The sequence below is a fragment of the Notolepis coatsorum genome (assembly GCF_963971535.1).
Source record: "Notolepis coatsorum genome assembly, chromosome: 6".
Classification (NCBI taxonomy): Eukaryota; Metazoa; Chordata; class Actinopteri; order Aulopiformes; family Paralepididae; genus Notolepis; species Notolepis coatsorum.
The window spans coordinates 154,897,689-154,925,389 of NC_140170.1; the positions used below are offsets into that span (position 1 = coordinate 154,897,689).

A 27,701-nucleotide genomic window follows, 5' to 3' on the forward strand; every position below is an offset into this window, starting at 1 on the left:
GTTTGTCAGTGTCAAGGGCTGTGGTAATAACAGCTCAGTCTTGTTGTCGTTCTGGACAGTTTCCAGGAATGGCACTGGATGGCTCAGCGCGTCTTATGAACGTGATGCTGGATGGTATCTGGTCCCGAGATGGCATGTGCCTCCACCGAGAAGAGAAAGGAGACCAACACCCGGCACCACGAGCAGAACACATGACCAGAACAGTGCCATCGGACAAATATGTGGCAGTCCTATATCCAAAATTCTTCCTTAGGCTATGCTCTAACAGTGTGCCAAAGCTCACGCTTGTATCATTAAAGGCACAATTCATTCACATATCCGCCAGACGAATGCAATCACACAGAAGGACCACTTTAAATCTACTGCTTACCAGAGCTTATCAAAGACCAAACTGACCCATACATTGACTAAGCTGATTTCTACCTCATATCCCTTTTCAATCAAATAAAAAAATAAACATTGCTAGCTAATTGCCCAAAACAGGCTCCAGACAGCAAGTATTTTATTATCAGTTTATTAGATAATTAGAAATACATTAGAGACACATTATTTCATGTTCCCCTTCATCCCCAACCTCACATATCCATTAAAGTGCTAAGAAATGTAAGAAGCAAGTTGGACATCACATAAATATCGTGGGAAACTGGCAAGAGACTCGCTTTAAAAAAAAAATAATAATTAATGACTAGCAAGACTAAAATCTGTAGAATCTTAATAACACTATAAATATTCCAGAGTAGCATCATGTTCCCCCAGAGAGAAGTACATCCAGGTAAACCCAGGACATACATTTCACAATGTTCATTGTATTCATCCACAGTGACGGTCCACATAGAACAAATAGTAGTAGTTCCTACTAAACCTAACAGCACTAAGCTCATCCCTGCTTCACTGATCATTAATACGACAACCTCTTACCCTTTTCCATCCCTTTCCTGACGCCATATAATGTGTTATCGATTCACACAGTTGTTCAAAGCTGCAGAGGACTGCGTTCCATATCTTTTTTTGAAAGACCAGTTCATTGCCTGCCGGCTCAAGACGGAATCAAGCAGGTTTGGTGACGCTCGCCGCTGCCTGCTTCATCTTGTCCCTCGCGAGAGCGTAGCGCCGCACTATCTGTCGGACATGTGCCTCTTCCTCGCGCCGAAGGATTCGCAGAAAGTTGCACAGCTCAGGAAAGCTAAAAGCATCCCACTGTTGAGACAAAGCAATTGCATTAGGTTTTCACTGTTCATGTATGCACTTCAAGGGGTGCGTAGTGTGAACCAGTGTGAAACTAAGCCAAATGTTTTTGAAGAACTTACATTCACTTCTCCTGTTTCGTTCTCTTTTAGAACCAGACTGAGGACTTTCTCATTGGGGCCGGCACACAGACGTAGGTGCAGGGGCCGCTCGTCGTCAGATAGCTTACGTAGGTATACTGAAGGTGGGGGGGAGAAGAGAGTGGAGCAACAAAGCTTATTTAGGTATACTAAAGAGAGCGGAGCAACAAGTCTAACGTAGGTATACTAAAGAGAGCGGAGCAACAAGTCTAACGTAGGTATACTAAAGAGAGCGGAGCAACAAGTCTAACGTAGGTATACTAAAGAGAGCGGAGCAACAAGTCTAACGTAGGTATACTAAAGAGAGCGGAGCAACAAGTCTTACGTAGGTATACTAAAGAGAGCGGAGCAACAAGTCTTATGTAGGTATATTAAAGAGAGTGGAGCAACAAGTCTTACGTAGGTATATTAAAGAGAGTGGAGCAACAAGTCTTACGTAGGTATATTAAAGAGAGTGGAGCAACAAGTCTTACGTAGGTATATTAAAGAGAGTGGAGCAACAAGTCTTATGTAGGTATATTAAAGAGAGTGGAGCAACACGTCTTATGTAGGTATACTAAAGAGAGCGGAGCAACAAGTCTTACGTAGGTATACTAAAGAGAGCGGAGCAACAAGTCTTACGTAGGTATACTAAAGAGAGTGGAGCAACAAGTCTTACGTAGGTATATTAAAGAGAGTGGAGCAACAAGTCTTACGTAGGTATATTAAAGAGAGTGGAGCAACAAGTCTTACGTAGGTATATTAAAGAGAGTGGAGCAACAAGTCTTATGTAGGTATATTAAAGAGAGTGGAGCAACAAGTCTTACGTAGGTATATTAAAGAGAGTGGAGCAACAAGTCTTACGTAGGTATACTAAAGAGAGCGGAGCAACAAGTCTTATGTAGGTATATTAAAGAGAGTGGAGCAACACGTCTTATGTAGGTATATTAAAGAGAGTGGAGCAACACGTCTTATGTAGGTATATTAAAGAGAGCGGAGCAACAAGTCTTATGTAGGTATATTAAAGAGAGCGGAGCAACACGTCTTATGTAGGTATATTAAAGAGAGTGGAGCAACACGTCTTATGTAGGTATACTAAAGAGAGCGGAGCAACAAGTCTTACGTAGGTATATTAAAGAGAGTGGAGCAACAAGTCTTACGTAGGTATACTAAAGAGAGCGGAGCAACAAGTCTTATGTAGGTATATTAAAGAGAGTGGAGCAACACGTCTTATGTAGGTATACTAAAGAGAACGGAGCAACAAGTCTTATGTAGGTATACTAAAGAGAGCGGAGCAACAAGTCTTATGTAGGTATACTAAAGAGAGCGGAGCAACAAGTCTTATGTAGGTATACTAAAGAGAGCGGAGCAACAAGTCTTATGTAGGTATACTAAAGAGAGCGGAGCAACAAGTCTTATGTAGGTATACTAAAGAGAGCGGAGCAACAAGTCTTATGTAGGTATACTAAAGAGAGCGGAGCAACAAGTCTTACATAGGTATATTAAAGAGAGCGGAGCAACAAGTCTTACGTAGGTATATTAAAGAGAGCGGAGCAACAAGTCTTACGTAGGTATATTAAAGAGAGCGGAGCAACAAGTCTTACGTAGGTATACTAAAGAGAGTGGAGCAACAAGTCTTACGTAGGTATATTAAAGAGAGTGGAGCAACACGTCTTATGTAGGTATACTAAAGAGAGCGGAGCAACAAGTCTTACGTAGGTATACTAAAGAGAGCGGAGCAACAAGTCTTACGTAGGTATATTAAAGAGAGCGGAGCAACAAGTCTTACGTAGGTATACTAAAGAGAGTGGAGCAACAGTGCAGACTCAATTTCCAGCATTTCACTTACCCAATATTGTGTTGCATTTACAGTAACTCAACATTCAAATATTGTTGGATGGAAATCATCGGTTTCTATGTGCAAAACAACGGTTGTCATGTTGTCATCTTATTACTGTAAACAAGTCACAGTGCAACATTAATATGATGCTTTCCCAGTGTTTGACCAACTCTACCACTGCACAGAAATAAGGCATTTTCTTTCTAAAGTGGTTACCAATGCTACACCAATATTCTGTGCAAGGCCTCTATTTGAACGCGCCTTTACCTTGATTTGATCGCTCGATGCGTTCGAACAGGGCAAACTTCGCCGGGTTGTCCACTACCGTGAACTTGTTGAGCAGCGCCTCGATGACTTCCCTCGCCCACGTTCGGGAGCTTATGTGCAGGTGTTTAGTGGTGTCTCTAGGGAGGTAGAACGACGTCCTGCATTTCATCCTGTCGTCCGGTGGACTTCCGTCCTGTGTCAAGGACATTTTCCGAGGGGGCGGCAGGGAGACGGGCCGAGCCAACTTAAACAGGACCTTGATGAAACCAGTGTATGACCCGTCTTTGTTCTGCGAGACGGACAGATGTACAGTATGTCATGAGACATTCATAGTATTAATACGGCTGATTACTATGATCACACAAATCCACTGTTTATAAAGTCCCATTTTATGAAATTGAATGATTTGGTTTATTATAAAATAATGCCAATAATGTACAGAGCTAAAGCAAAGTTACTTCCAGACTGTGTGCAATGGTTTTTTTCAATGCAGGAGAGCAAATATGATTTCAGAGATGTTTGTAAGTTTACTATACAAAAAGCAAAAAAAAAGGGATTACAAGGAGATGTATTTCTATTGTTGGGGTTAACTTGTGGAACAATGCTGATATCAATTTAATTTGTATAGCTATTTTTTAGGGTTACAAATGTGAATAACCTTTATTTTGTGATAACCTTTTTAGTTTTGGAGGCATTATGCTTCAGCCTGTACCTTTTCAGTCACTGACGGAATCAAAGACCGTTAACAACACTTTGATTGCCTAAGGTTAAATTCATGATATACCATCCGTTGCCAGCTCTATTTAACATGGAGAAGTTCCCCTTCTTTGCAGGGCTATAACTTTTTTAATTCTATTGCTAGATTGCCATTATTAGGGCCCATTCAAGGTCCTATATGTATTGTTCATGGTGTAGCAACGTTAAACTTTTTCATTCACATATTCATACTAAAATATGATCTAAAGTATAAGTATGTTTTCATCTCTTTCTGCAGCTTTCTCCAGAACGTGATTTATAGCCCCAAATACATTATATTGATGATGAAATACAGTTTGGTAGGAATCTGTGCGAGATCAAAAATTTCAATTGGACGTACTTCTAGAAGTTTCTACGTATCATCTGATATTGACCGGATGGGCGGGGGATCGTTTATAATTCCGTGGGCAACGTTTTACCATTCATCTAATGTGGGTCAAATGTTCATCATAGCAGTTAGTGTCGAACACGGTAATATTACATGCTAAAACTCACCCCAGTCTCCGCGGGCCGTTGGGCGATCAGCGTGGGGTAGACAGTTTTCCATTATGGGATGTTGAAATACCCGGTCCATTTCCAGGTTGTATAATAATATATACGTCCAAATAATGTTGTTTTTTCGAGTTATTTGCAGCGATCGATGTTCACTGTGTGAAGACTGAGTCTCTCTAACATTAGCGAGTGCCCGGACCACATATGGAGTGAGTCCTGTCGGGTTAAAGGTAACATCCGTTTTTTCGATCTGCCGATCGGCCACCAGATGGCGGTCTTGAACCGCTAGAGGATTGAGAGGAGATCACACTTGTGTCTCAGGGCCCCGGAAAGGAAATATGATTCCGATCACAGATTTTTGAAATATTGATATCAAAGACGAGTTACGGCGTCTTCGGCAACTTGAGCATGGCGGGGAAGGACGCCTAAACTCGTCCTTTGGCAACTAAAGTTGCCCAGTCTGGAATGATTGTGCATATTGTATTGTGTGTGATGACTAAATAAAACTACTACTAAAACTACTACTACTAGACTGTCAGTGGAATAGTTCAATACAATAGACCTCTCACGCGGTCACCTCATTATGACATCACGCCCCGGTTGATTTTCTCCGCCTATTTCAGAAATCATCTGTATTTTCCATCTTCGTTTACCAGTAATGTTGTCCTTGATACCAAATGTGGGGTTAATGGGAAAATTGTGTTTCACCAAAGGATTTTATGTTTAATTAAGGTTCCAATTTTTAAAAGCCAAATTGCTAACCCTAAATGACCAGATGTTGCAGAGAACACACTAACGCTGGTGTCGTCAGGGGACCTGATCTGCGACGCTAAGCTAGTTTTGGCTTTTTTCTTTTTTAAACTGCCGCTTAAAATTCAAAATCCACTGCCTTATCAGAGAGAGAAATGTATATTAGAAGGCTTTGTTCACAGGACCACAGCTGCATGAACCACAGATGAAGCTAGGAGTGATCTATTAATATTCCTATATTATTTTCCTATATATTATAAAATATGGCACCCGTGAGAGGTCTATATCAACAGACTCTGAATTTAAACATGGTAAGCTGTACTAAATACCCAAAATGACATACTAATTAACATACTGGTAAAGATTTAAAATGAAATACAGCTTCCACGAATGCCTGAATGAGCATAGATTGAAGGCGACTGATTTCCTGTTCACTTACAATCATCATGTAGAGGTTGCTGTTGGTCTGAGCATTATATTCCTTCACCTTCTGCTGAATCTCCCCAACAGTCAACTCTTGTTTACTCCAATCCACCTGCTCGTCCTGGAATAAAGAGATGACACTGTTCATACTTTGTGCACAATACTGAACATTTGCACAGCCCTGCTACATATTCTATTCCACTGTGTTTTTATTCTAATTTAGTGTATATACTCTACTACATCCTGCACAATTGTACAGCCCTGTCCTATATTCTATTCTATTGTACTTTTATAAAAATGTAGTTTATATATTCCATTTTATTTTATTCTACTTTAATTGTCTGTTAATGTTGCACCAAACGACCAACACAAATTCCTTGTATGTGCAAACTTACTTGGCAATAAAGACCTTTCTGATTTCTGAGTACAGGACTACAGGTAGAACGTGTTGAAATAGGTCTGCTAACCATGATGTTAGTTAAGTACAGGTAGAACGTGTTGAAATAGGTCTGCTAACCACATGATGTTAGTGGAGTACAGGTAGAACGTGTTGAAATAGGTCTGCTAACCACATGTTAGTTGAGTACAGGTAGAACGTGCTGAAATAGGTCTCCTAACCATGATGTTAGTTGAGTAACTTGTCTTTAACCCTGTCAGGTGTACAATCTCTTATACGATTAGACATTTAAATTGTTTTCATCCAAAGTGCTTTACAATTTATGCCTCACATTCACCCATTCACTCACACTTTCAGTGGAGGTGACCATGCAAGGTGCCGACCTGCTCATTGGGAGCTGTTAGGGGTTCAGTGTCTTGCTCAAGGACACTTCTACACGCTGCCGGCCCGGGAGGAGCCGGAATCGAACCAGGAACCTTCCGATTACCAGACGACTGTTCTACCTTCTGAACCACTGTCACCCCTTATAAATTGCATTACAATGTTAACAGCTTGGATCAAATGCTATTTCCTGTTGCTATGTTTGCTCATGTCAACAGCTGGCAATCTAATCCAGGAATCCATCCATTCTAAAATGTTAGTTCGTTTTTGTTGTCAAGTTGAAACCGGCTATCGAGTGGTGAAAAATGTTGAAAACATTCCAAAAACATACACCTGTGAGGGTTCTGAATTGACAACCTTGAGGTTGTTAATGGTAGAGACCCAAACAGTCGTCAAGACAACACAGTCTTTTCACACGGGTCTGTAGGAATGACCTGCTATAATTATGGATATTACACATGGTCACAATAGTCGCCTTCTATTGTTTGAGAAAATACTTTTGGAGCAGAGCTCTGCGCAGCCTGTCAACAGATGAGCGAGTCCTTGCATTTCAAATGGTACAAAAACCAAAAGCAGATAGATTGGATTTAGTTGCGATTTCTCTCATGGAGCTGCAGATGTAGATGGGGGAAAGAAAGATACTGAAATGGATAAAAAATCTAGACACTTACCAGTGCCACAAATATTCAAGTGAGTCTACTAAGTCAAGAAGACATGCATGACTCAAAAACAACAAGCAAACAGATAGTGGGTGATAGTTTTATGCCTAGAGGATCCATCAATTGTGCAGTAGTAGCCTCACCGTGACCCTTTTGTCTTTGCGAGAGAAAGACGTGCGTGCAGTGAAGAACTGGTCCAGCTCTGAGTCCAGGTCATCCTGACTACTAAATGCAGCGCTGCCCCAGGTCATCTCACAAGTTGGGAGAGAATGGGGAATTGGAACACTTCACTAACTTTTCAGCTTTTTCTCATCACTACTATCTAAAGAGAAATCTCTGGGGTCCAGAGACTGAAATAAGTCTTCCACCATGTTATATCAAGAAGCCTGTTCTCAACATCATTCCAACAGCAGCTCTCGGTGACAGAGGTATTCCCGTCACACTCGCTCCTCCCCAACTCGTAAAGTCTCACAGTGGCGTCTAAAGGGTCATTCTCCACGTTCCCCTGCCCTGGCTGCATAACGTCTGGAGAGCCTGGCATGAACAGAGCAAAACTCTGTGTTTATGGTGTCGTATGTACAAAGACGTTTCACAAAAAGGCGTCATCGATGGACACGTTGGCTTGACTTCTGGAGGAGATATGCTAACCTACAAACCTAGGCTGTTTCATAACCTTTTGTGGCTCTGAAATCCGGGACAGATCCTTTATTGTGAAGTTGCTAAGAAACCCTCCCATAGACTCTCACTGAAATGACTTGTGGTCTAGATGTCTTGACAAGCGAGGGGGTCATAAAACCAATGTCTTTGTGAACATATGGCACAATGACACTGAGCTGTAGCAGCAGACAATCTGGCCATCTGCCCTGTGACCAATCCCGGTGAGAATTGTATTTGCATAAATAGTATTCTTAAACCTACTTGGATTGCCAGATGGGTGGGGTTAGCTACATACATACCAGGTAGGACAATGCAATAAGTGCCAGGGAGTTTAGATAATCACAGGTATTTAAAAGTAAATTTATGATCTTAGGGGGGCGACAGTGGCTCAGGAGGTAGAGCAGTCGTCTGGCAATCCGGAGGTTCCCGGTTCGATTCCCGCTCCTCCCCGGCATCGTGTCGATGTGTCCTTGAGCAAGACACTTAACCCACAATTGCTCCCGATGAGCAGGTTGGCACCTTGCATGGTTGCCTCCGCCATCGGTGTGTGAATGTGTGAGTGAATGGGTAAAATGTGAGTAACAAATTGTATGTTTGGATAAAAGCGTTATATAAAAAAGCAGCCATTTACCATTTAAGTTAATTTACACCATCTGCATGATCCTGACGTGGTTAACTCCACCAATCTGGTACTCCCAGCAGCAAACACACAGAATAATTAGCTATAATACTAATACTATTATTCGACACAGTTATTTTGGCTACTGAGCCAAGGTGAACTGGGAAACTGTGCTGGAAATCAAAGCAAGACCAGGGGTCATCTGAGGCTGCACAGTTTGTGCACTGGTTGGTGTGTGTGTGTGTGTGTGTGTGTGTGTGTGTGTGTGTGTGTGTGTGTGTGTGTGTGTGTGTGTGTGTGTGTGTGTGTGTGTGTGTGTGTGTGTGTGTGTGTGTGTGTGTGTGTGTGTGTGTGTGTGTGTGTGTGTGTGTGTGTGTGTGTGTGTGTGTGTGTGTGTGTGTGTGTGTGTGTGTGTGTGTGTGTGTGTTATATTTTGCATCATTACAGACTTGTGGTAGTGTGTTTAAACACCAGCCAGAGATTCTGCTCATGGATTAGCTGGCCTCCACTGCACATCAATTTATTTAAATTAAACCATGAACTGTGACTTCAGTGTCCTCCATGTTTACGTCCATCTTCGTTATTGTTAATTTAAGCATATGGGTCAGTTCAGGAGCATGACCAATTCACACTGGCCTGGAATCTGATATTGGCCACATTTAAAAAATGATGTGAACAGCCAAACAAGGAAATCTGATCTGAGCAATAAATCAGAATTGAGCACTAAGGCTTGCAGTGTGAATGTAGAGTCATGCGTGGAGCTGCTCTGATTCTGCTCTGGATTGTATGCAACTACTCTAGTGTTGTTCTCTTGTCAGTTACATCCCCTGTGGAATATTCATTCACAGTGCTCCCTGCTGGTCAGTCTTGGTATGTTGTTGTGCTTTATCTTGTGTGTATCGTTGTGCCTCTTGCAGCAGGGAGAACCCCTAAGCGTAGAACCATACCGCCAAGACTAAGAACCATACCGCCAAGACTAATTGCATTAGAAATTAGATGACCAGCCTCCCCACATAGGGAGATACTGAAATTAGAGAGTCTCGATCTTAAGAAACCTTAAAAACGACATAGATTTACTAGAGTTTAACTTCCTGTGGTCTCTGGATTGTAGAGGGAATATACAAATATCATGTAGAATTTAAAGGGAACACATTATATATCTTTATATATTATTAAATATGAAAGAAGACATGTTATGTATCTTTAATTCTTTATATATTATTATTTATTAAAGAAGACATGTTATGTATCTTTATATATTATTATTTATTAAAGAAGTCATGTTATGTATCTTTATATATTATTATTTATTAAAGAAGTCATGTTATGTATCTTTTAAATAATGTTATACAACCTCCTTGAATCTGTGGAACCTGTTTACGTTTTCTGCAAAGAAATGTGTCTAAATCTAAATCTTCATTCAATAAATCACTATGTAGACAGAGTGAGTAGTGATAGTAAAGGCTCAAATGTAATATTTCCTTTTAACAACTGAATTTATTCACATCCATTTAGTTAATTGTAAAGAGAGTTCTCTCTCCATGTCTTTAACCATGAATCTCTAAAAAAGAAAAGGTCAAAACACCTCTTCAGAAACCTGTGCCTCGAGCCTCTTCTTACCACGTTTGTCTCTATTGTGTCTTCAGACAGGTCTGGTTGGTCTGGTAGAAGACAGCAGTCTGTGCTGCAGTCCAACTGGATGAAAGGACGACAGCGATAGTGACAGGTATACCTGCAATCTGAGAGAGAGCGAGAGAGAGAGAGAGAGAGAGAGAGAGAGAGAGAGAGAGAGAGAGAGAGAGAGAGAGAGAGACAGATACATAGAGAGAGACACAGAGAGAGAGAGAGAGAGAGAGAGAGAGAGAGAGAGAGAGAGAGAGAGAGAGAGAGAGAGACAGAGAGACAGAGACATACAGAGAGAGGCAGAGATAGAGAAACAGAGACAGAGAGAGAGAGAGAGAGAGAGAGAGAGAGAGAGAGAGAGAGAGAGAGATGTTTGAAATAAGGATCAACAGAAGCAGAGGCAGAAAATGCTTGAACCGATCAACACGCTCCTTTACTAAACAGAACACAATACAAAACGTGAAACTCAAATACCCACATATTTCATCAACCAAAGTAATCTCTCAACTGAAACAAAACCAGAAACTTAAAGTAATCCTGAGCCAATAGAGCCATATGGGACGCCTCCTCTTTGACGACTCTGTTAACTCACTTGGCATTGGGAGCCACTTGTCGTGCCCAACTAGCTGATTGCCAGTGGAGACAAATGTCTCTCCATCAGCTCTTCCACAATGTCCTTTAATAAAATATCTCAATCAACCAGTGCAAAAACACTGGAAACAGCATCTCACATCTAGAATAAACCCAACTCACACACTCCGCCTACACCGATAGATTCACCTACGCACATACAGTATACACCCACACACGCACACATAAACACAGACACACAGACACTCAAACACACTGTGTTTTAAGCACTCAATGCACACCGTCAATGGAAAACTCTACTGACCAGTCACCCCATACACACCCTACCAGGTCACTACTGATGCGTGTACAAGTTACATGTTATAATAAATTGAAATAAACACAGATCAATATAAAAGGTAAGAACAAATATCAGTAAAACAGTGACACATCAATCAAATTAGGCAACAATAAAAACATAATAAAAGCAATCAAATAAAAGCAAAACACAGATACAAAATCAGTTAAAACAGTTACATGATGTACCGGGGAGGTTTCAGATCAATCATAGAAGAAGAAGAAGAATTAGATTAGATTAGATTAAATTAAATTCAAATGTATTGTCATCATACAGCACAAGTACAGTACAACACAAATACATTTGGCATCCAACCAGAGTGAATGTAAAAGTAAAGTGCAACAGCAATATACAATGTATACTGGGTACAAAATATACAAATTAGTACTGAGTGTAGTGCTAATCAGATGTATGTACAGAGTTGTAGTATAATATGTACAGTGATACAGGTGTACAGACAGTATGGTAGTAGTCATACTGGCCAGCAGTGTAACTAGTAAGAGTAGGATATGTACATATATAGATATAGTATCTACAGATATGTAAAAGGACTATGTGAAAGTAAATATAGACAGGTGTAGATGGATATATATGCAGTGAGAATAAATATATATATATGGTATACAGTATACAGCATTTGTACATGCTATCATACAGTGCTAAGAAGAAGTCTTTATTTATATAGACCATGGCCCTAAACTGTCCACAGGTCAGCAGAGAATCAATTTTCAGCTTAAGGTCATTTCATTCCTGTGTGGTGGTGAAAGGTTAACCTTCTGTAGTGTGGTAGTGAAAGGTTAACCTTCTGTAGCGTGGTAGTAAAAGTTTAACCTTCTGTAGTGTGGTAGTGAAAGGTTAACCTTCTGTAGCGTAGTAGTGAAAGGTTAACCTTCTGTAGTGTGGTAGTGAAAGGTTAACCTTCTGTAGCATGGTAGACTGAAAGGTTAACCTTCTGTAGCATGGTAGACTGAAAGGTTAACCTTCTGTAGCATGGTAGTAAAAGGTTAACCTTCTGTAGCGTGGTAGACTGAAAGGTTAACCTTCTGTAGCATGGTAGTGAAAGGTTAACCTTCTGTAGCGTGGTAGTGAAAGGGTTAAGGAAGGACTTGAGGTTGATCCTAGTCAACCACTCATCTCTCCACTGCTTTTCTTTGTGTAGCTGTTATTACTGCAGCAGTCCCTTCCTGGTTCTGTATAGATATAGATACACAGGCCCCACCCCGCAGCAGACATGCCTGAAGGGAAATAAAGCTGGAGGAAGAAAAATATTCCCATGGCCTGTCTGTCCTCAAGCTCTAAGACATGATGCTTCCCAGGACTTCCTGCTGATAGGGTCTCACAGAGGCAAGGTTTCAGCTGATTGGAGGGGGGGGGGGCATGCAGTCCTGTTTCATACTACATTCTAGTAATGACGTGGATATATACATTCTCATTCTCTCAGTCATTCTCAGAACTTTCTACCAAATTTACCAACTGCATTTGTGTGTAATGACATTAGTCCCCATTTGAATGTTGTCCACAGCTGCTGATATTGAATAATGAATCCATCTACTGTATCCACGGAAGATTATTAAAGTGAATGATTCACATACATTTTGATTGATTGATTGAAAACTTTATTAACAGAATGGGTACAATACAGTACGGCTCAATACAAAACAACTGCTAAGAGGATGCAGACCAGAAAAAAAAGAAGAAACTGTACACTGAAGAAACTGTACATTGGTGGGGGAGGGGGAGGATTTGGACATTTACAGAGGCCAGTTTCTAATTGCAGCAGGGTATGGATTTTTCACATTCCTTCACGGTTGTGGGTAGGGCATTCCACATTATTGTGGCATAATTGCGAAACATGTTTAGTCCCTTGTTTGAGCCGAATCTGGGTTGAACATGATTTGTGGAACTCCCTCTGGTGTTGTGGTCGTGGAATTCACTGACCGTTGGGAAGTATTTCGACATGTACATGGGTATCCCAGTGGGATTTAAAAGGGCTCAAAATGAAGAAAAAAAAACACATTTTCCCCCATTACCATTCAGATCGTTTTGGTGTGATTCGCTTAGTTTTGATGATATCTGCCGTAGAGATGTCTGACATCACTCCAATACAATTGTTTGTGACGCTCAAAGCAATCAAACAAATACATTTAAAAAACTCAAAAGCAGTCTCTTTCCAGAAACCATGACCCGGTTAACTCAAGATAATCCACAGACCTGGTTGTGAGCAGTTTCATGTAGGAACTGTTTTCTGTTTGTTTTTCATAAAGGAGGGCAGGAAGTCCACTCCCCTTCGTATTCTTTCCTGTATTGAGATGAGAGGAAGGCTGAGAGGAAGATATACAAGAGGAGACAAGAGGCTAGCTGGAGGATAAGAGTGGTTTCTGAGACAAGAGAGAAGAGTCTAGCTGGAGGATAAGAGTGGTTTCTGAGACAAGAGAGAAGAGTCTAGCTGGAGGATAAGAGTGGTTTCTGAGACAAGAGAGAAGAGTCTAGCTGGAGGTCACAAATACCACCAACCTGGTTGTGTAGCAATAAAGGTATCTTGTAGCCTGAGGATATGAGTGGTTTCTGAGACAGAGGAACTTGTCCACCACAATATCTCTCTGTTTACCAACAGTTTACTTTAGTACCGTGAACCATGATGTTGTGATTGCTTCACTTGTATGTTTACAGTTTACTGTTGTAAACAGAGGTAGTAGAGGCCTTGAATGAAAAGTAAAAGTACCTTGCGTAAAAAAAAATCAAATTCCAATCTGGCTTCAGAACATCCCACTCCACTGACACATGCCTTCTCTATTTGAACGACCACATCAAACAAGAAGTGGATGCGGGCAAATACTGCGGCATGGTCATGCTGGACCTACAAAAGGCCTTTGACACTGTCAATCACTCCATTCTGATTGACAAGCTAAAAGCAATTGGTTTTGATAGTCTATCAGTGAGCTGGATGCAATCCTACCTGGAGGGGAGAGAACAGATGGTGGAGGTAAACGGTACCCTATCCCCCCCCCCTCCCAGTGAGCTGTGGTGTTCCACAAGGAAGCATACTAGGACCGCTACTGTTCCTAATTTATGCAAATGACATGTCGTCAGCTTGTGACTGCAACTTGTTCCTGTTTGCGGACGACTCAGCCCTGCTGGTCTCTGACAAGAACAAGTTACAGGTTGAAAAAACCCTCAGCTCGGAACTAGGCAAAATCTGCATATGGCTCGCTGATAACAAACTATCATTACACATGGGCAAAACAGAGTCCATTCTCTTCGGTTCAAATAACAAACTCAGCAAGACCGACGGCTTCTCAGTTACAGTGGGTGACAATATTGTCACAAGGAAAGATGAAATTACCTACCTGGGTTCCATCCTAGAGGCTAATCTTTCCTGTGACAAAATGGCATCCAATGTAATAAAAAAAGTCAACCAACGAACTCGATTCTTGTACCGGATCTCCTCTCTGGTAAACAAGAATACCCTGAAGACTCTGGCAGGAGCACTCATTCAAGGGTACTACGACTATGCTTGCACCTCATGGTACCAAAGCACCTCAGCCCTGCTAGTCTCACACAAGGATCAGAACACACTAGAACAGATGCTAGGTGAAGAACTTGCAGGGGTCAGCAGGTGGCTTTCGGACAACAGGCTTTCTCTTCACCTAGGTAAGACAGAGGCAGTACTATTAGGCTCCAAGCCCAAGCTCAGGAAAGCACGGGAGTTTAACATCCAGTTAGGAGCTGTAACCCTAAAACAGCAAAAAAAAGCTAAGTATCTAGGCTGTATGATAGACGGGAGCCTAGACGGGGAGGCTATGGCCTCCCAAGTACTGGGCAAAGTCAACGCCCGCACCAGGTACCTAGCTAGGAAAGCCAACCTCCTTGGCAGAGATAGCCTCAGGCTACTAGCAAATAGCCTAGTACTCTGCCACTTTGACTATGGTAGCGTGTCGTGGTTCGAGGGCCTGACAGTGACCATAAAAAAGAAGCTTCAGGTTTCCCAAAATAAGCTGGTAAGGGTGGTAATGGGTCTTGGCCCTCGCACCCACATAGGGAGGAGTCACTTTCAGGAGCTAAACTGGCTTCCTGTGGAGGCCAGAGTTACCCAGCTCAGACTGAACATAGTGCACAATATTATAAACCAAAGGTCCCCTAGATACCTCCAGAACTACTTCACCCCGGTCAACGAATCCCACAACCACAGAACTAGAGCAAGCATAGCAAACCTGAAGCCTGCTTCTTTCCGATCCAAACTGGGCCAGTGCTCCCTTACTTTCTCTGGTACCCAGGATTGGAACAAGCTGCCTATCCCCATCAAGCAGAGCTTGAGCCTCCAAAGCTTCAAGAGAAGCGTCAGGAAGTGGCTCATGGACAGAATAGAGGAATAGCCCCCTATAGTTCAATCAGTTTTTAGTTATTGTGGGGTATACAATTTTAGCGATAGGTTAGTCTTATCATGTTTTAAATGTATGTATTTTGTGTTATTGTCGTGTTTTGTTGTGGCCTAACAGCCCTGGGACCATGACGGAAATAAGGGTGTTACTCTTTCTCATGTTATCCTTTGGATCCGTGTTGTGTGTTTTTAATCCATCAATAAAATCAATCAATCAATCAACCTCAAAGGCACTAAAACAAAATTACAAACATCTCAAAACAAACTGGTCAGACTACTGCTTGACCTGACTCCTAGAACCCACCTCACCCCTGCCCACTTTGACAACCTAGGATGGCTTAGAGTAGACAACAGAGTACAGCAACTTGCAATGGGCCTGGTCTACAAGATACACTACACGACCAAGGTACCCATGTACATGTCAAAATACTTCCCAAAGGTCAGTGAATACCACGATCACAACACCAGAGGGAGCTCCACAAATCATGTTAAACCCAGATTCGGCTCAAACAAGGGACTAAACACGTTTAGCAATTATGCCACATCAATGTGGAACGCCCTACCCAAAGCTGTAAAGGAATGTGAATCACTTCCCACTTACAAAAACACTCTCAAAGAACACCTACGGGAGACTGCAAATGTCCTAACCCAACCCTCTCCAATGTACAGTAAATGACCAAGTATGGCTTTGTCAATATTCCAATGTACAGTGTACAGTGTCCCACCCCCTACCCCCTGTATGTATTGAGCTGTACTGTACTGTACCCATTCTGCAATCTGTTAATAAAGTTTTCAATCAATCAATCAATCAATCAATCAATCAATCAATCAATGTTTGTGTAGTTCTCCTTCTTCCAACATGGCTGCCTGTAACCATTGTTATACAATGGCATGCACATTTCTTGATTCTGATTGGCTGAAACAGTGAAGTTACCGGTTGTTATTTCGTATAACACACTCCACGTGACCCCAGAACCCGCCCACAACCGAATAACTTTTTTTCCGAATGAATCCGTCATTCACTCTGTTCCGAATGAAACCAAGATGGCGGACAATAATCTTTATGAATGGATGTATTGATTTCGTCATAACGACTCATTAAAAAAGATACAGTAACCTGGAATATGATAGTTGTTTACACAATGTTGGATTATGTAATTGGTTTGTCATGACCCATTGTAAAACAAAATATAAATCGTGGGGGGTTCTGAGGGGAGTGGCCACTGGCTGAGTTCTCTCTGTGTCTGTGTCGGAGAGGAGAGAAGCACAGACAACATGAGAGAGGAGAGGAGATAACACGCACCTAAATCCATTGTGGGGTGAAAATGTACCGCAAAACATTCATATCTTTGGAACCGTGTGTGTTAAATTGTATCTAAATCGGGAGATGATCTTCTCTCATCACAATTAAAATTGTATTTCTCCGTCGCGCAAAAGCTGGCTGGCAGTCTCATTGAATAATATAAGTCTGTAAACGTATACAGCCGGAGAAGGAAAAAAGACATGCTGACATTGACGAAAACGAACTTATCATTGTACATTTTGATCTATGTACGTGTATGATGTTCCCCCGAATATGTAAAGCCGCGGGCACCGACACTATTTACACCAATCATTGTTTAAGAAGCACAATGAAGTTACCGGTTGTTATTTCGTATAACACACTCCACGTGACCCCAGAACCTCAATGTAAATAAACCATAATCACCCTACAAAAACAGTACTGTATTTCTAAATCTGGTATGTCATAAATGTATAGATGTAGCAGTACTGTCTATCTGTATGTCATGTATGTCTGTAAACTTGTGCATAACGGAGTGTGGCTCTATAGCAGAGTCATTTTATATGAAGTTTGTGTGAGGATCCGAGTTTAGGACCCTGATGTAAACAAGACGAAAGTCTTTCTCTGGTCTGCATCCCCTTAACAATTGTATGTATTGAGCTGTACTGTACTGTACCCATTCTGCAATCTGTTAATAAAGTTTTCAATCAAGCAATCAATCAATCAATCAATGTTTGTGTAGTTCTCCTTCTTCATTGTTGCGGGACAATGTGGAGTAAGAGAGACGAGGCAACGAGTCGACGTTCCGATAATAATAATAGCTTTACTTGAGCATAGTCAAAAGGCACACGTTACAGGGGAAAACAAAAACCTCAGCAATGCTGGAAAACATGGACTACAAATACGGGAAGGTACTGACACAGGAGATACGGAGATACACACAGTACGGAAGGGTACTGACGGGAAAACAACAAACAATGACGCGACACTGGAAGACAGGGGCGGGGAGAATATATACAGGTACTAATTAGACAACAAGGAACAGCTGGGGGCTGACAGGCAGGACACATGAATACAAGGGAAGGAGACTAGACACTGAACTACAGGCAGTAATAAACATTGTAACATAACACGGGGAATACAAGGGAGACTAGAACATCTGGACTAATGGGAGATACACAGGGAGCAAGACAGACAACAGACTTGACAATATGTGCACACAAAAGTCCATACGAAAGGCGGCGGCCTGTAGCACCGCGAACAGACCGCCCCGGGGGCGCCAGAGGACTGTCCAGAAAGTTCAGATCCTGACAGGACCCCCCCCCGAAGGGGAGGCTCCCAGACGACCACCGATACCGACCCGGAACAGGCAGGGCGAAGGGCCGAAACCCCTGAAAAAACTGGGGATGAGGACACGGGAAACAGGAGCCGGGGGGCGGAAAAAATAACCCAGGAGGGGCCCAGCAGCAGGGGGACCGGGGAACGGGACCAGAGGGGAGCCCGGAGAAGGGCGCACAGGGCACGGAACCAGGGGCCCCGGAGAGGGGGACAGACACAGAGGCCCGGAAAGGCGGGCTAGAGACAGGGACAGAGGCCCGGAGAGGGGGGCCAGAGACAGGGACAGAGGCCCGGAGAGGGGGGCTGGAGTTAGTTTAGGTTTGTGTTAACGTTAGATAATGTACAAAATAAACGTTTTCCGCTGCTATAGACGTCGCTCTTTTATTTTGAAACCCCCCAGAAAGGAAGTCATTGCTCTCGTTATCTGCTTGATTGTCCGGTTGCTGGTTAGCTCCGAGCGTTAGTAGTATATTATCTCAATACCAGCCATTGGATTACTGTTTTCTAAATTGGGGAGGCTTTTAATAGTCAAGGTAAGAGGATTTCAAGTCATGGTATCTATAAACTTCAATCGGTTCGGATCTTTTGAATGAATGAGAATGTAAACAAACACGCCGTCACGTTGAAATCACTGGCTGCGCTCATACAGTAGTGGTTGAGCAATTATATTTGCTTATAAAACGTAATTGTCTAATTCAATTATTTTTTATTTCTCCACGTGGTGAATACACAGGTCACAACATGTTTACATGAACGTTTTGGAGTTGTATTTGGAGTGTATTCTGCAATCTGTTAATAAACTTTTCAATCAATCAATCAAACTATACACAGTAAGGGAACGTCGGGCTCCGGCCCCTACTCACTTCCAGTGATGAAGCTAAGCTATGCTAACGGAGCGTCTGTTCCCAAAGCTAAATGCACGCACAGAGACAAAAAAACGTATGTATCTTCTTGTCTAACTCCAGGGAAGATGTTAAATAAGCTAATTTCCCAAAATGTTGGCATTTTCCTTTAAGTAGGATAGCTTTGTGGTCTGAAAGTGCTATGGGCAATAAGTCAACATCAAAGCTATCAAAGAGACGTGGGGAAGAAAAAACATAATCAACCTGGAAAAGGTCTTGTGTCTCGACGAGAAGAAGGAATAATCTCTCGAGGATGGGTTGAGCGATCGCCACATATCGATTACCCCTGTGTCCTTAGACCAGGTCTGTAGGGCTGTGGTAGCTTGCTTCTGATCAGAGGTTTCAGCGTGATTGGACCTGTCAATCAATGGATCCCAAACTGCATTAAAATCAGCTCCTACTATTAATGAGTAATCAGGTAGTTTCAGCATAGCTGCAGTGAGTACAGCATAAAAGTTAGTGTCATACACATTAGGGGCGTATGCAGAAATCAGCGCAATTTTCCGGTTAGAACATTCTATTTTAGCAATAGTAATTCGGCCATCAGCATCAGACCACACAAATTTCATAAAATGTATTTGCCAGGGGTGCTCCAGTAGCACACCATGTTACCGCGCTCGTGCGGGACTCCGTGCTGCGTCACGGATCTGGTTGACTCCGAGTTCGATTCCCGGACTCGCCGTCATTTGCCGAATGTCTCCCCCTGCTCTCTCTCCCGTTTCACCCTGCAACTGTCGGTCATGCTTGACCAGGAAAGCGATAAACGCTAAAAAATAAAGTTAAAAAAAAAAAAAAATGTATTTGCCAGTCTTGCGTTATCCGCCAATAAAAGGTGTGTTTCACTCAGTAAAGTAAGGTCCACTTCCTTCCTCTTTAGCCACGTTAGTACACTTGTGCATTTATGCGGTATATTGAGACCCCCTGTATTCCAGATCAATATGTTCAAATTAGCCATAGTCTAAAAAGGCTGTAGTATGACTGAATGTAATTCGTTTGGAGTAGAACACCATAATAAATATATATCCACTTGTTAAGGTCCTATTGAGCTCGGAGCGTGAGCGTGGAAAAAAAAAAAAAAAAAAAACACAAACCCCCATTCACTCCCCCCTCCCCCACTTCAGAATACTTGTCCGGTATTGACCAATCAGTTGGTCAACCTTGACCGAGCACAGCAACCACAACAACATTATGTATCTTAACCATACTAATAACTTGTAAGGAATATTGTAACAATTTAGAAAAAAGGAAACCACTTCACTCAACTGAGAGAAGAAATCTATGCAGAGTTCAATGCGAAGTTCAAAGTGCAGACGATAACAACAGGTGCGTTAAAACACAGCTAGTCTGAGTTGAACTTGAGAAAAGGCAACATACGTACTCGTCATTGAGAAAACACAGAGGATACAAACCTTGAGCGTAATCATTCAGCTGGAGCAAAAAAGTCATGGTAGACACGTGGCATTGGTAATGTTAGCTAGGAGAGCTGGACAACCAGCATGCCTTGAGCTTAGCTTAATCAGGCTCAAGGCTCCGCCAAGAGAGGGCCATCACCCTCGACCGGCTGATACGTTAGCACATAGCTCGTTTGAGTGAAACCTGTGAAGCACAGTTCGTCCAAGTGCAAACTTGAAAAAAGACAATATGCATAACAGTCAATTCGAAGTCCAGTGCGAAGTTCAATGCTCAGACAATAAAAAGACCAATGCGTTAAAAAGCACAAGTCGTCTGAATTATACTTGAAAATAGTCAATGTGCATACCCATTTCTGGAAATATACAGCGTAGATAAACCATGAGTGTTACCGTTCTGATGGGCCAAAAGGCCATGGTAGGCGAGTGGAACGTTAGAGTTAGCTGAGAGAGCCCGAAAGTTAGCCTAGCTCGCGCTTAGCATACCAAGGCTGCGAGGTCTGTCACTCCCCGCTACCCGTAGCCTGCTCCGCTGGGGCCGGCTCTCCATCCTCGGACGGGGGGGACGTCGTGTCGCGTCAAAGGAACCTCTCCGCCTCGGACGGCGACGTGAATAGGTGGTTGCAGGAGACAGCTCCGCGGCCCCTCTTGATCTTCAGAGTCGCAGGGTATATTAGGTAGACTTCTATGCCCTTCTACCGAGCAATTCCCATAGCCTTAGAGAAGGCCCTGCAACGTCTGGCGGTATGGTCACTGAAATCCGCGGCGAATCTGAGGGTATAATTACCCACTTTTGGAGGGTGTCTCCTGGCCTCTTGTAGAATAGCCTGTCGTGTAGGGAACCGCAGGCAGCAAACATTTAAAGCTTGTGGACGTTCGCCCTTCTCCGGGGGGCCGTTCCTGAATATTCTATGCGCCCGCTCAATCTCCGGTTTAGGGCCGGTCGGAAACCATTGTGGAATCATCTTTTCGAGATAATGAATCGGCGCATCGTCTTCAATGTCCTCGGGCAAGCCGTAGATTCTAACGTTGCACCTTCTATTCCGGTCCTCTAGGTCTGCAATCTTATTTTCGTAAAAAAGGAATTTATCTTCAATCGCCGAGATCTCTGTGGAGTTGGTTTCAGCCACGACCGCCACCTCTGCCATCCCCTCTTCCACCATAGAGAGCCGCATGGTCACGCTAGCCAATGTACCTCCTCCTGGAGCGAGTCCAGTCTGTTGGTTAGCTGGAGCATGCTAGCATCTAGCTCAGCACAGAACAAAAACCTGATACATTCAACATCCACCTCATTTAATGTCCCCCTCTTGTTCGATATTTGTTTCGCCATCTCTGCGATGTATTATGTGAAAGTATGTCGTAAAATTAACGTCGTAATCAATATAAAAGTGAAGTGGTCACAGAGCTCGGAAAAACTACGCCGCCATCCGACCTGAGCGTAAACCGGAAGTCCTCTAACCTTTACTACTTTTACAAAGTAAATTTTTTTTTCTAGAACACCAAGCATGTGACCATATAGGACCTTTATGGTCTTGGTCCTTTTAGCTTTGTAGCAATGTTTTTGTAAATTATTGTTCCTTTTGTCCTCTGTTTTTGTATTTGATTTGTTTTATGTTTGGGGATTGAGGATGAAAATTAGCATCCCTTGCTAAATCCTGTGTATTTACAGTGCATTATATGTAATGTCCATTAATACATGTTGTCCCTTCCAAATCAACGAATAAATGAAATTAAATAATCTCATCTCTTTTACAGCTGGTTTATCAGCGTTAATTCAAACTTGTTGACTAAGTTGAGGCTGCTGGCACCTCAGAGGTCATGAATGCACAGCTGTTCTCTCAGCTCAAAGCGTTGGACTTTATGTGGTGTTCTTGTTTTTTCCCTTATTTTGGTTCCTGAAGTATAACTATTAAAATGTGTCCAGGGAAATATTACTAATGTAGAAATACTTTTACTTAACCCTTTCACTACCACACTACATAAGGTTAACCCTTTCACTACCACACTACAGAAGGTTAACCCTTTCACTACCACACTACAGAAGGTTAACCTTTCACTACCACACTACAGACGGTTAACCTTTCACTACCACACTACAGAAGGTTAACCCTTTCACTACCACACTACAGACGGTTAACACTTTCACTACCACACTACATACGGCTAACCTTTCACTACCAGAAGGTTAACCTTTCACTACCACTACAGAAGGTTAACCCTTTCACTACCACACTACAGAAGGTAAAAAAATTTCAGTAAGGGGAGCTCCAGTAGCTCACCACGTACCACAAGTGCTATTTCAGCGCCGTGGACAACCGTGCTCGTCACGGATCTGGGGCTGAGCGAGTTCGAATCCCGGACTGCAGCCGTGCCTTTCCCAGAGTGTCTTCCCCCCCATCTGAACCCTTTCAGCCTGCTTCTGTCGGTCGAACTTGACCAAAGTATAAATGCGATAAACGTATAAAAGAGCCAGGGAAATGGCCAAAGTTTAAAAATAAAAATAAAAATGTCAGTACCACACTACAGACGGTTAACCTTTCACTACCACACTACAGAAGGTTAACCCTTTCACTACCACACTACAGAAGGTTAACCTTTCACTACCACACTACAGAAGGTTAACCTTTCACTACCACACTACAGACGGTTAACCTTTCACTACCACACTACAGAATGTTTACCCTTTCACTACCACACTACAGAAGGTTAACCAGTTTCACTACATTTACATTTAGCTGACGCTTTTATCCAAAGCAACTTACAAGTTCTGTACGACAAGTCATCAGGAAGGGCACAACTCTATCAGCTGAGTAACAATGTTCATAAAGTGTTGAGTGCTACAGTGTAGGTTAGTTTATTAGGACAAGTGCATGACAGTAAGGTTAGTTAGGGTTAGATTTTTTTTATTTAAATTTTTTTATTCAGATAATGGTTGACCTTCTGTAGTGTGGTAGTGAAAGGTTAACCTTCTGTAGTGTGGTAGTGAAAGGATTAAAACTAAGTGCTATAGATAACATTTTTATGTGGAGTAATCATTAAAAAGAAAAAACATCCACAGAGCTTTTAGAAAGGTGCAAAATAAAAGTATTGCTTTCCCCCCCATTTATCATTTAAAAAAAATGTGTGGGTCCAAAATTAATGTTGTTCATGTTGAATCCCCTCCCCACTTCCCACATCCCTGCATTTACAGAACAAGAAAATGCAATATTATATAACAACTTCATCAACATGTTAAATGCCTGTAAATATACATTTCACAGCACGTTATTAGCAACTAAAGTTCACAGTAAAGAACAGTGAAACATTCCCCATTCATTTCCTGTGCTTAGTGATTACACAGATATGTATTGTTGAACAAATCACAATAACTCCCGGCCAGTAATGAACTGTGAATCTCATTCTCCAATAGTAAATTCAAAAATTGTACAGTGTTTTTCTGACACTGCACAGTGCGCACTCACACACACACACACATGATATCCACGCGATTAGCTTTAGTTCTTATTTATTTATCCACTGTCATTTGCAGTGTTGGTGTAGTGTTTTTATTTATTTTCGGACATCATGATGCCTCTTGAGGCATGACTGTAAATGGAAAACAATTTTTTTTTAATCATACAAATATTGTCATATTTATTTTAATTATCTGTCCGACTTACAACTGCTCTTCAGTGCTCCTAAATCCTGCTCTTAGTTAAGACCAAATCCAGAAGAAGGGACCGTTGGTGAATCCCAAAATCGGCCCAAAAATGTATTAAGTGGCGCTAGGACAAAAATGTGTCGGATTTTTTGTCTTAAGTCCGTTGGTGAATGAGACCCATTGACTGAATGACTGAATGACTGACTGAATGACTTGGACCTTAAGGAATGATGGAGTTGTAAGTGTTACTTTCCCACTATAGGAAGACTAAGCCTTGACTGCTTCAAAATCTATTTATTTCATTTTGTTTATTGGATTTAATGCTACACTGGAAAACAAGATGTCTACAAACAAACAGCTGTATCCTTTATGTAAATATCACGCATGCATGTACACACAGAGATGGAATATTCTTTGTTCATGATGAGTGTTGATGAGAAATACCCGTTCCAAAGGTATATTTTCAGTATTATGTATTTATTAAATACATTCCTCCACGCCAGTATTTTGTAGTTTATTTTGATACATTTGTTGTTGTTGAAGGAGTATTTGTCATTTGTAACAAGATATACATATGTATTTTTGCACATATCTACGCATGCACGCACGCATACATGTACAGTACACACACGCTTTGTGGGGACATTCCATAGACTTACACTCAGTGGCCACTTTATTAGGTACATTTGCCCACCTGCTCGATAATGCAAATATCTAATCAGCCAATCATGTGGCAGCAGGTCAGTACACAAAAGCATGCAGTCATGGTGAAGAGGTTCAGTTGTTGTTCAGACCAAACATCAGAATGGGGAAGAAATGTGATCTAAGTTACTTTGACCGTGGAATGATTGGAATGTTGGTGTCAGACGGGGTGATCAGAGTATCTGCCGAGAGGTCAGAGGAGAACGACCCGACTGGTTCAAGCTGACAGGAAGGTGACCGTAACTCAAATAAGCATTACAAAAGCGGTATGCAGAAGAGCATCTCTGAACGTACAACACGTGGAACCTTGACGTGGACAGATGGGGACCTCACAGAGTTCCACTCCCTATAATAAAGTGACCACACTGAGTGTACATTCATTCCATAAACCCTTACCATAACCTTAAAGGAACACGCCAACTTTTTGGGAAATTAGCTTATTTGCCTGGAGTTAGACAAGCAGAGATACATACCCTTTTCTTCTCTGTGCATGCATTAGGCTTAGGGAACAGCCGCACCGTTAGCCTAGCTACCGCTAGGCTACTGCCTAGCTTCACTGGAAGTATACGTGTGCCAGTGTAGCCTAGTTCCCAACAGTCATGAAATACACTCCAAATACAACTCAAAAACATTCCTGTAAACATGTTGTGACCTGTGTATTTACCACGTGGAGAATATTTTTTTATAAAAATGAGACATTTTCGTTTTCTAAGCAGATATATAATATATCTACTACTGAACTATTTTTTGCCGAACCACTGCTGCCTGGGTGCAGTGATTTCATCACCTCAAACGCCCCGTTTTTTCAAAAATCACTGCACCCAGCTAATTTCCCAAATAGTTGGCGTGTTCCTTTAACCATAATGACTACATGCCTAACCCTCAGACTAATGTCCCCACAATGACTAAATAAATCTTGTTTTCATCACGTGTGGGAACTGGGGACTTCACAGCAGTAGAATAGCAAGGCCACACACACACACACATGTGTCCAAAAACCCCGTCCACATAGAGACAAAGCGATGGTACTCACTGGCACAGCGCAGGCTCTGCTTGTAAAGACCCCAGATGAAGTCTCCACACAGGTCACACCAGGTGAGGTGGGTGTGGCTGCTGGGCAAGAAGTCATGTCCCTCGCCACCAGCCTCTCCTGAGCAACCCGGCGGCGCCTCTATGGTGATGCTCTCCCCCAGCAGACGGACCACGTGGGACCGGCAGGGGGGCCTGGGGCTGGCGGCGGCGGCGGCCAGCAGCGGAGGGCCCGGCTGGACCGGGGGGGGTGCGGCCAGCTCGATGCGATCGTTCAGACTGAGGTCCTTCAGCTCGATCAACTCACATTTAGACATCTTGTCCCGGTGCTGAGGCTGCGTCGCGTGAGAGCACCTCGCCGCCCATGGGTTACCATGGGTTACCACACCTGGCTACATCCTCATCCAGAGTGAGGGGCTTGAGTGACAGGGGATGCCATGCAAGCAAACACTGGCTCGGTTTCCTGATTCACTCAGTCTGATTTCCAGTTGGATGTGTAGTGATCTGTAATGATCTCGAGGGATCTGGAGTGATCTGGAGCAGATGGCCAAGGATTCCTTGTAGGTACTGCAACACATAGTAATAGTTTCTGAATTAATTGAATTTGTCATTTTACTTATCTAAAGAAAGAGCACAGGGGTTTCAATAAAAATCTATTTAAATGGGTAGATCTTTAGATGGAAAATTTTGAATAATTAAAGACGCTATTGTATGCTGCAATAAAACAGAATAGCCCACACAGACACATATATCTGGATCTTATTTACAGAATCTGATCATTTAATGTCCATCCAGAGATTCCAGACCACATCACAGTCAATCCATGTCCCTGCCAGCCATGCAGCCTATGATTATGAAATGAGAAAATGAGGGGGAGACAGTGGATTAATCTTTGCTATCGGATGCTGGATTCACAAGATTATAAAAGAGGACAAGATAAATAGTTTAATCCTGTAAAAACCTGTCAGAGCTCATGTTGCTTTTATGGGGCGAAATGAGCAGTCATGATTATATCAATGCAGCATATCAATGTATTAGTCACACCCTATATAAAAAAAGAGAACATAAATAACAATCAACAGATTGAAGAAGCATTTTGATTTATGTGAGGCGACAAGTTTTTCCCCCCTTCCTCACAATGTAATACAAATGTGTATTTAATTCATATAACATAGCCTAATCCGCGTAAAGGGCCGTCTGTAGTCAAATGTGCAGCTGTTTTAATTATCACACAATTAAACAAATAAAATAGTTCATATGACATGAGTAGTAAGTACTGGATAATAATTGAAAAGGGGGCGGACTCGCGGAGATGTTATAGTCGTTTTACAAGCCGATACAAGTTAGTTGTAAAAGTAGTTAAACTGTCTAAAATGTTTGCGAGTGGTTAAAAAGATCTCACGAACGACAAGAAGAAGATGAGAGCAACATGTTGTCATGTTCTGCTGCAACTTACTTCCCTGTGAAACTGCGTTGTGACTTGAATATGAACAGACCAGGGGCTTTATTCGACAAGTGGGTCACTCACCACACCGCGCAATTATCCAGGCTATAAAGGGCACATTCATTGTTGCCATCAGTGCCAAAGATGCAGTTTATTTATTTGTATTTGTATTTTTTTAGTTTGTATCGTATATTATGTTAATTTGGTACCCTGTCAAAGTATTAGATGATCCGTAATCTAGTTTTTACGTGCAACCTGCAGCACCACACAGGACATGTAATCGTCTACAACGGGACACAGCGCTAAAACACGGCGACACTCGCAGAAACTAAACGGGCTATCCAGACATAAAACGTTTCCTCCTTACCTCACTCAATTCATCATCCTAAACACCAGTAGTGGACATTTAGAAATCAGCCAGTTTGTTGTCCCGACATCGATTCGTGCCGCGAGTCTCCCGGTGCACGCTCCTCAATTTGCG

General features: G+C 42.3%; 1 protein-coding gene across 1 annotated transcript; it reads right to left on the minus strand.

Annotated features, from left to right (window-relative positions):
• Window positions 1-660: 660 nt before the first annotated feature.
• Window positions 661-27,701, minus strand: rassf1 (Ras association domain family member 1). Its single transcript, XM_084316016.1, has 7 exons — window positions 27,588-27,701; window positions 25,781-26,343; window positions 10,166-10,284; window positions 5,849-5,953; window positions 3,412-3,700; window positions 1,308-1,423; window positions 661-1,197 (listed from the first exon to the last, which is right to left on the minus strand). Exons 2-7 carry the CDS (start codon window positions 26,091-26,093, stop codon window positions 1,048-1,050), a joined length of 1,092 nt encoding a protein of 363 aa, XP_084172142.1. The 5' UTR covers window positions 26,094-26,343; window positions 27,588-27,701; the 3' UTR covers window positions 661-1,047.

Excerpts from the sequence above, each read along its gene's own strand:
- rassf1 (XM_084316016.1), bottom strand. The coding sequence starts at position 26,093 with ATGTCTAAATGTGAGTTGATCGAGCTGAAGGACCTCAGTCTGAACGAT. Across the intron at positions 1,424-3,411 it reads CATCGAGCGATCAAATCAAG|TATACCTACGTAAGCTATCT; the intron begins GTAAAGGCGCGT and ends CCCCACCTTCAG. Across the intron at positions 1,198-1,307 it reads ACGAAACAGGAGAAGTGAAT|TGGGATGCTTTTAGCTTTCC; the intron begins GTAAGTTCTTCA and ends TTGTCTCAACAG.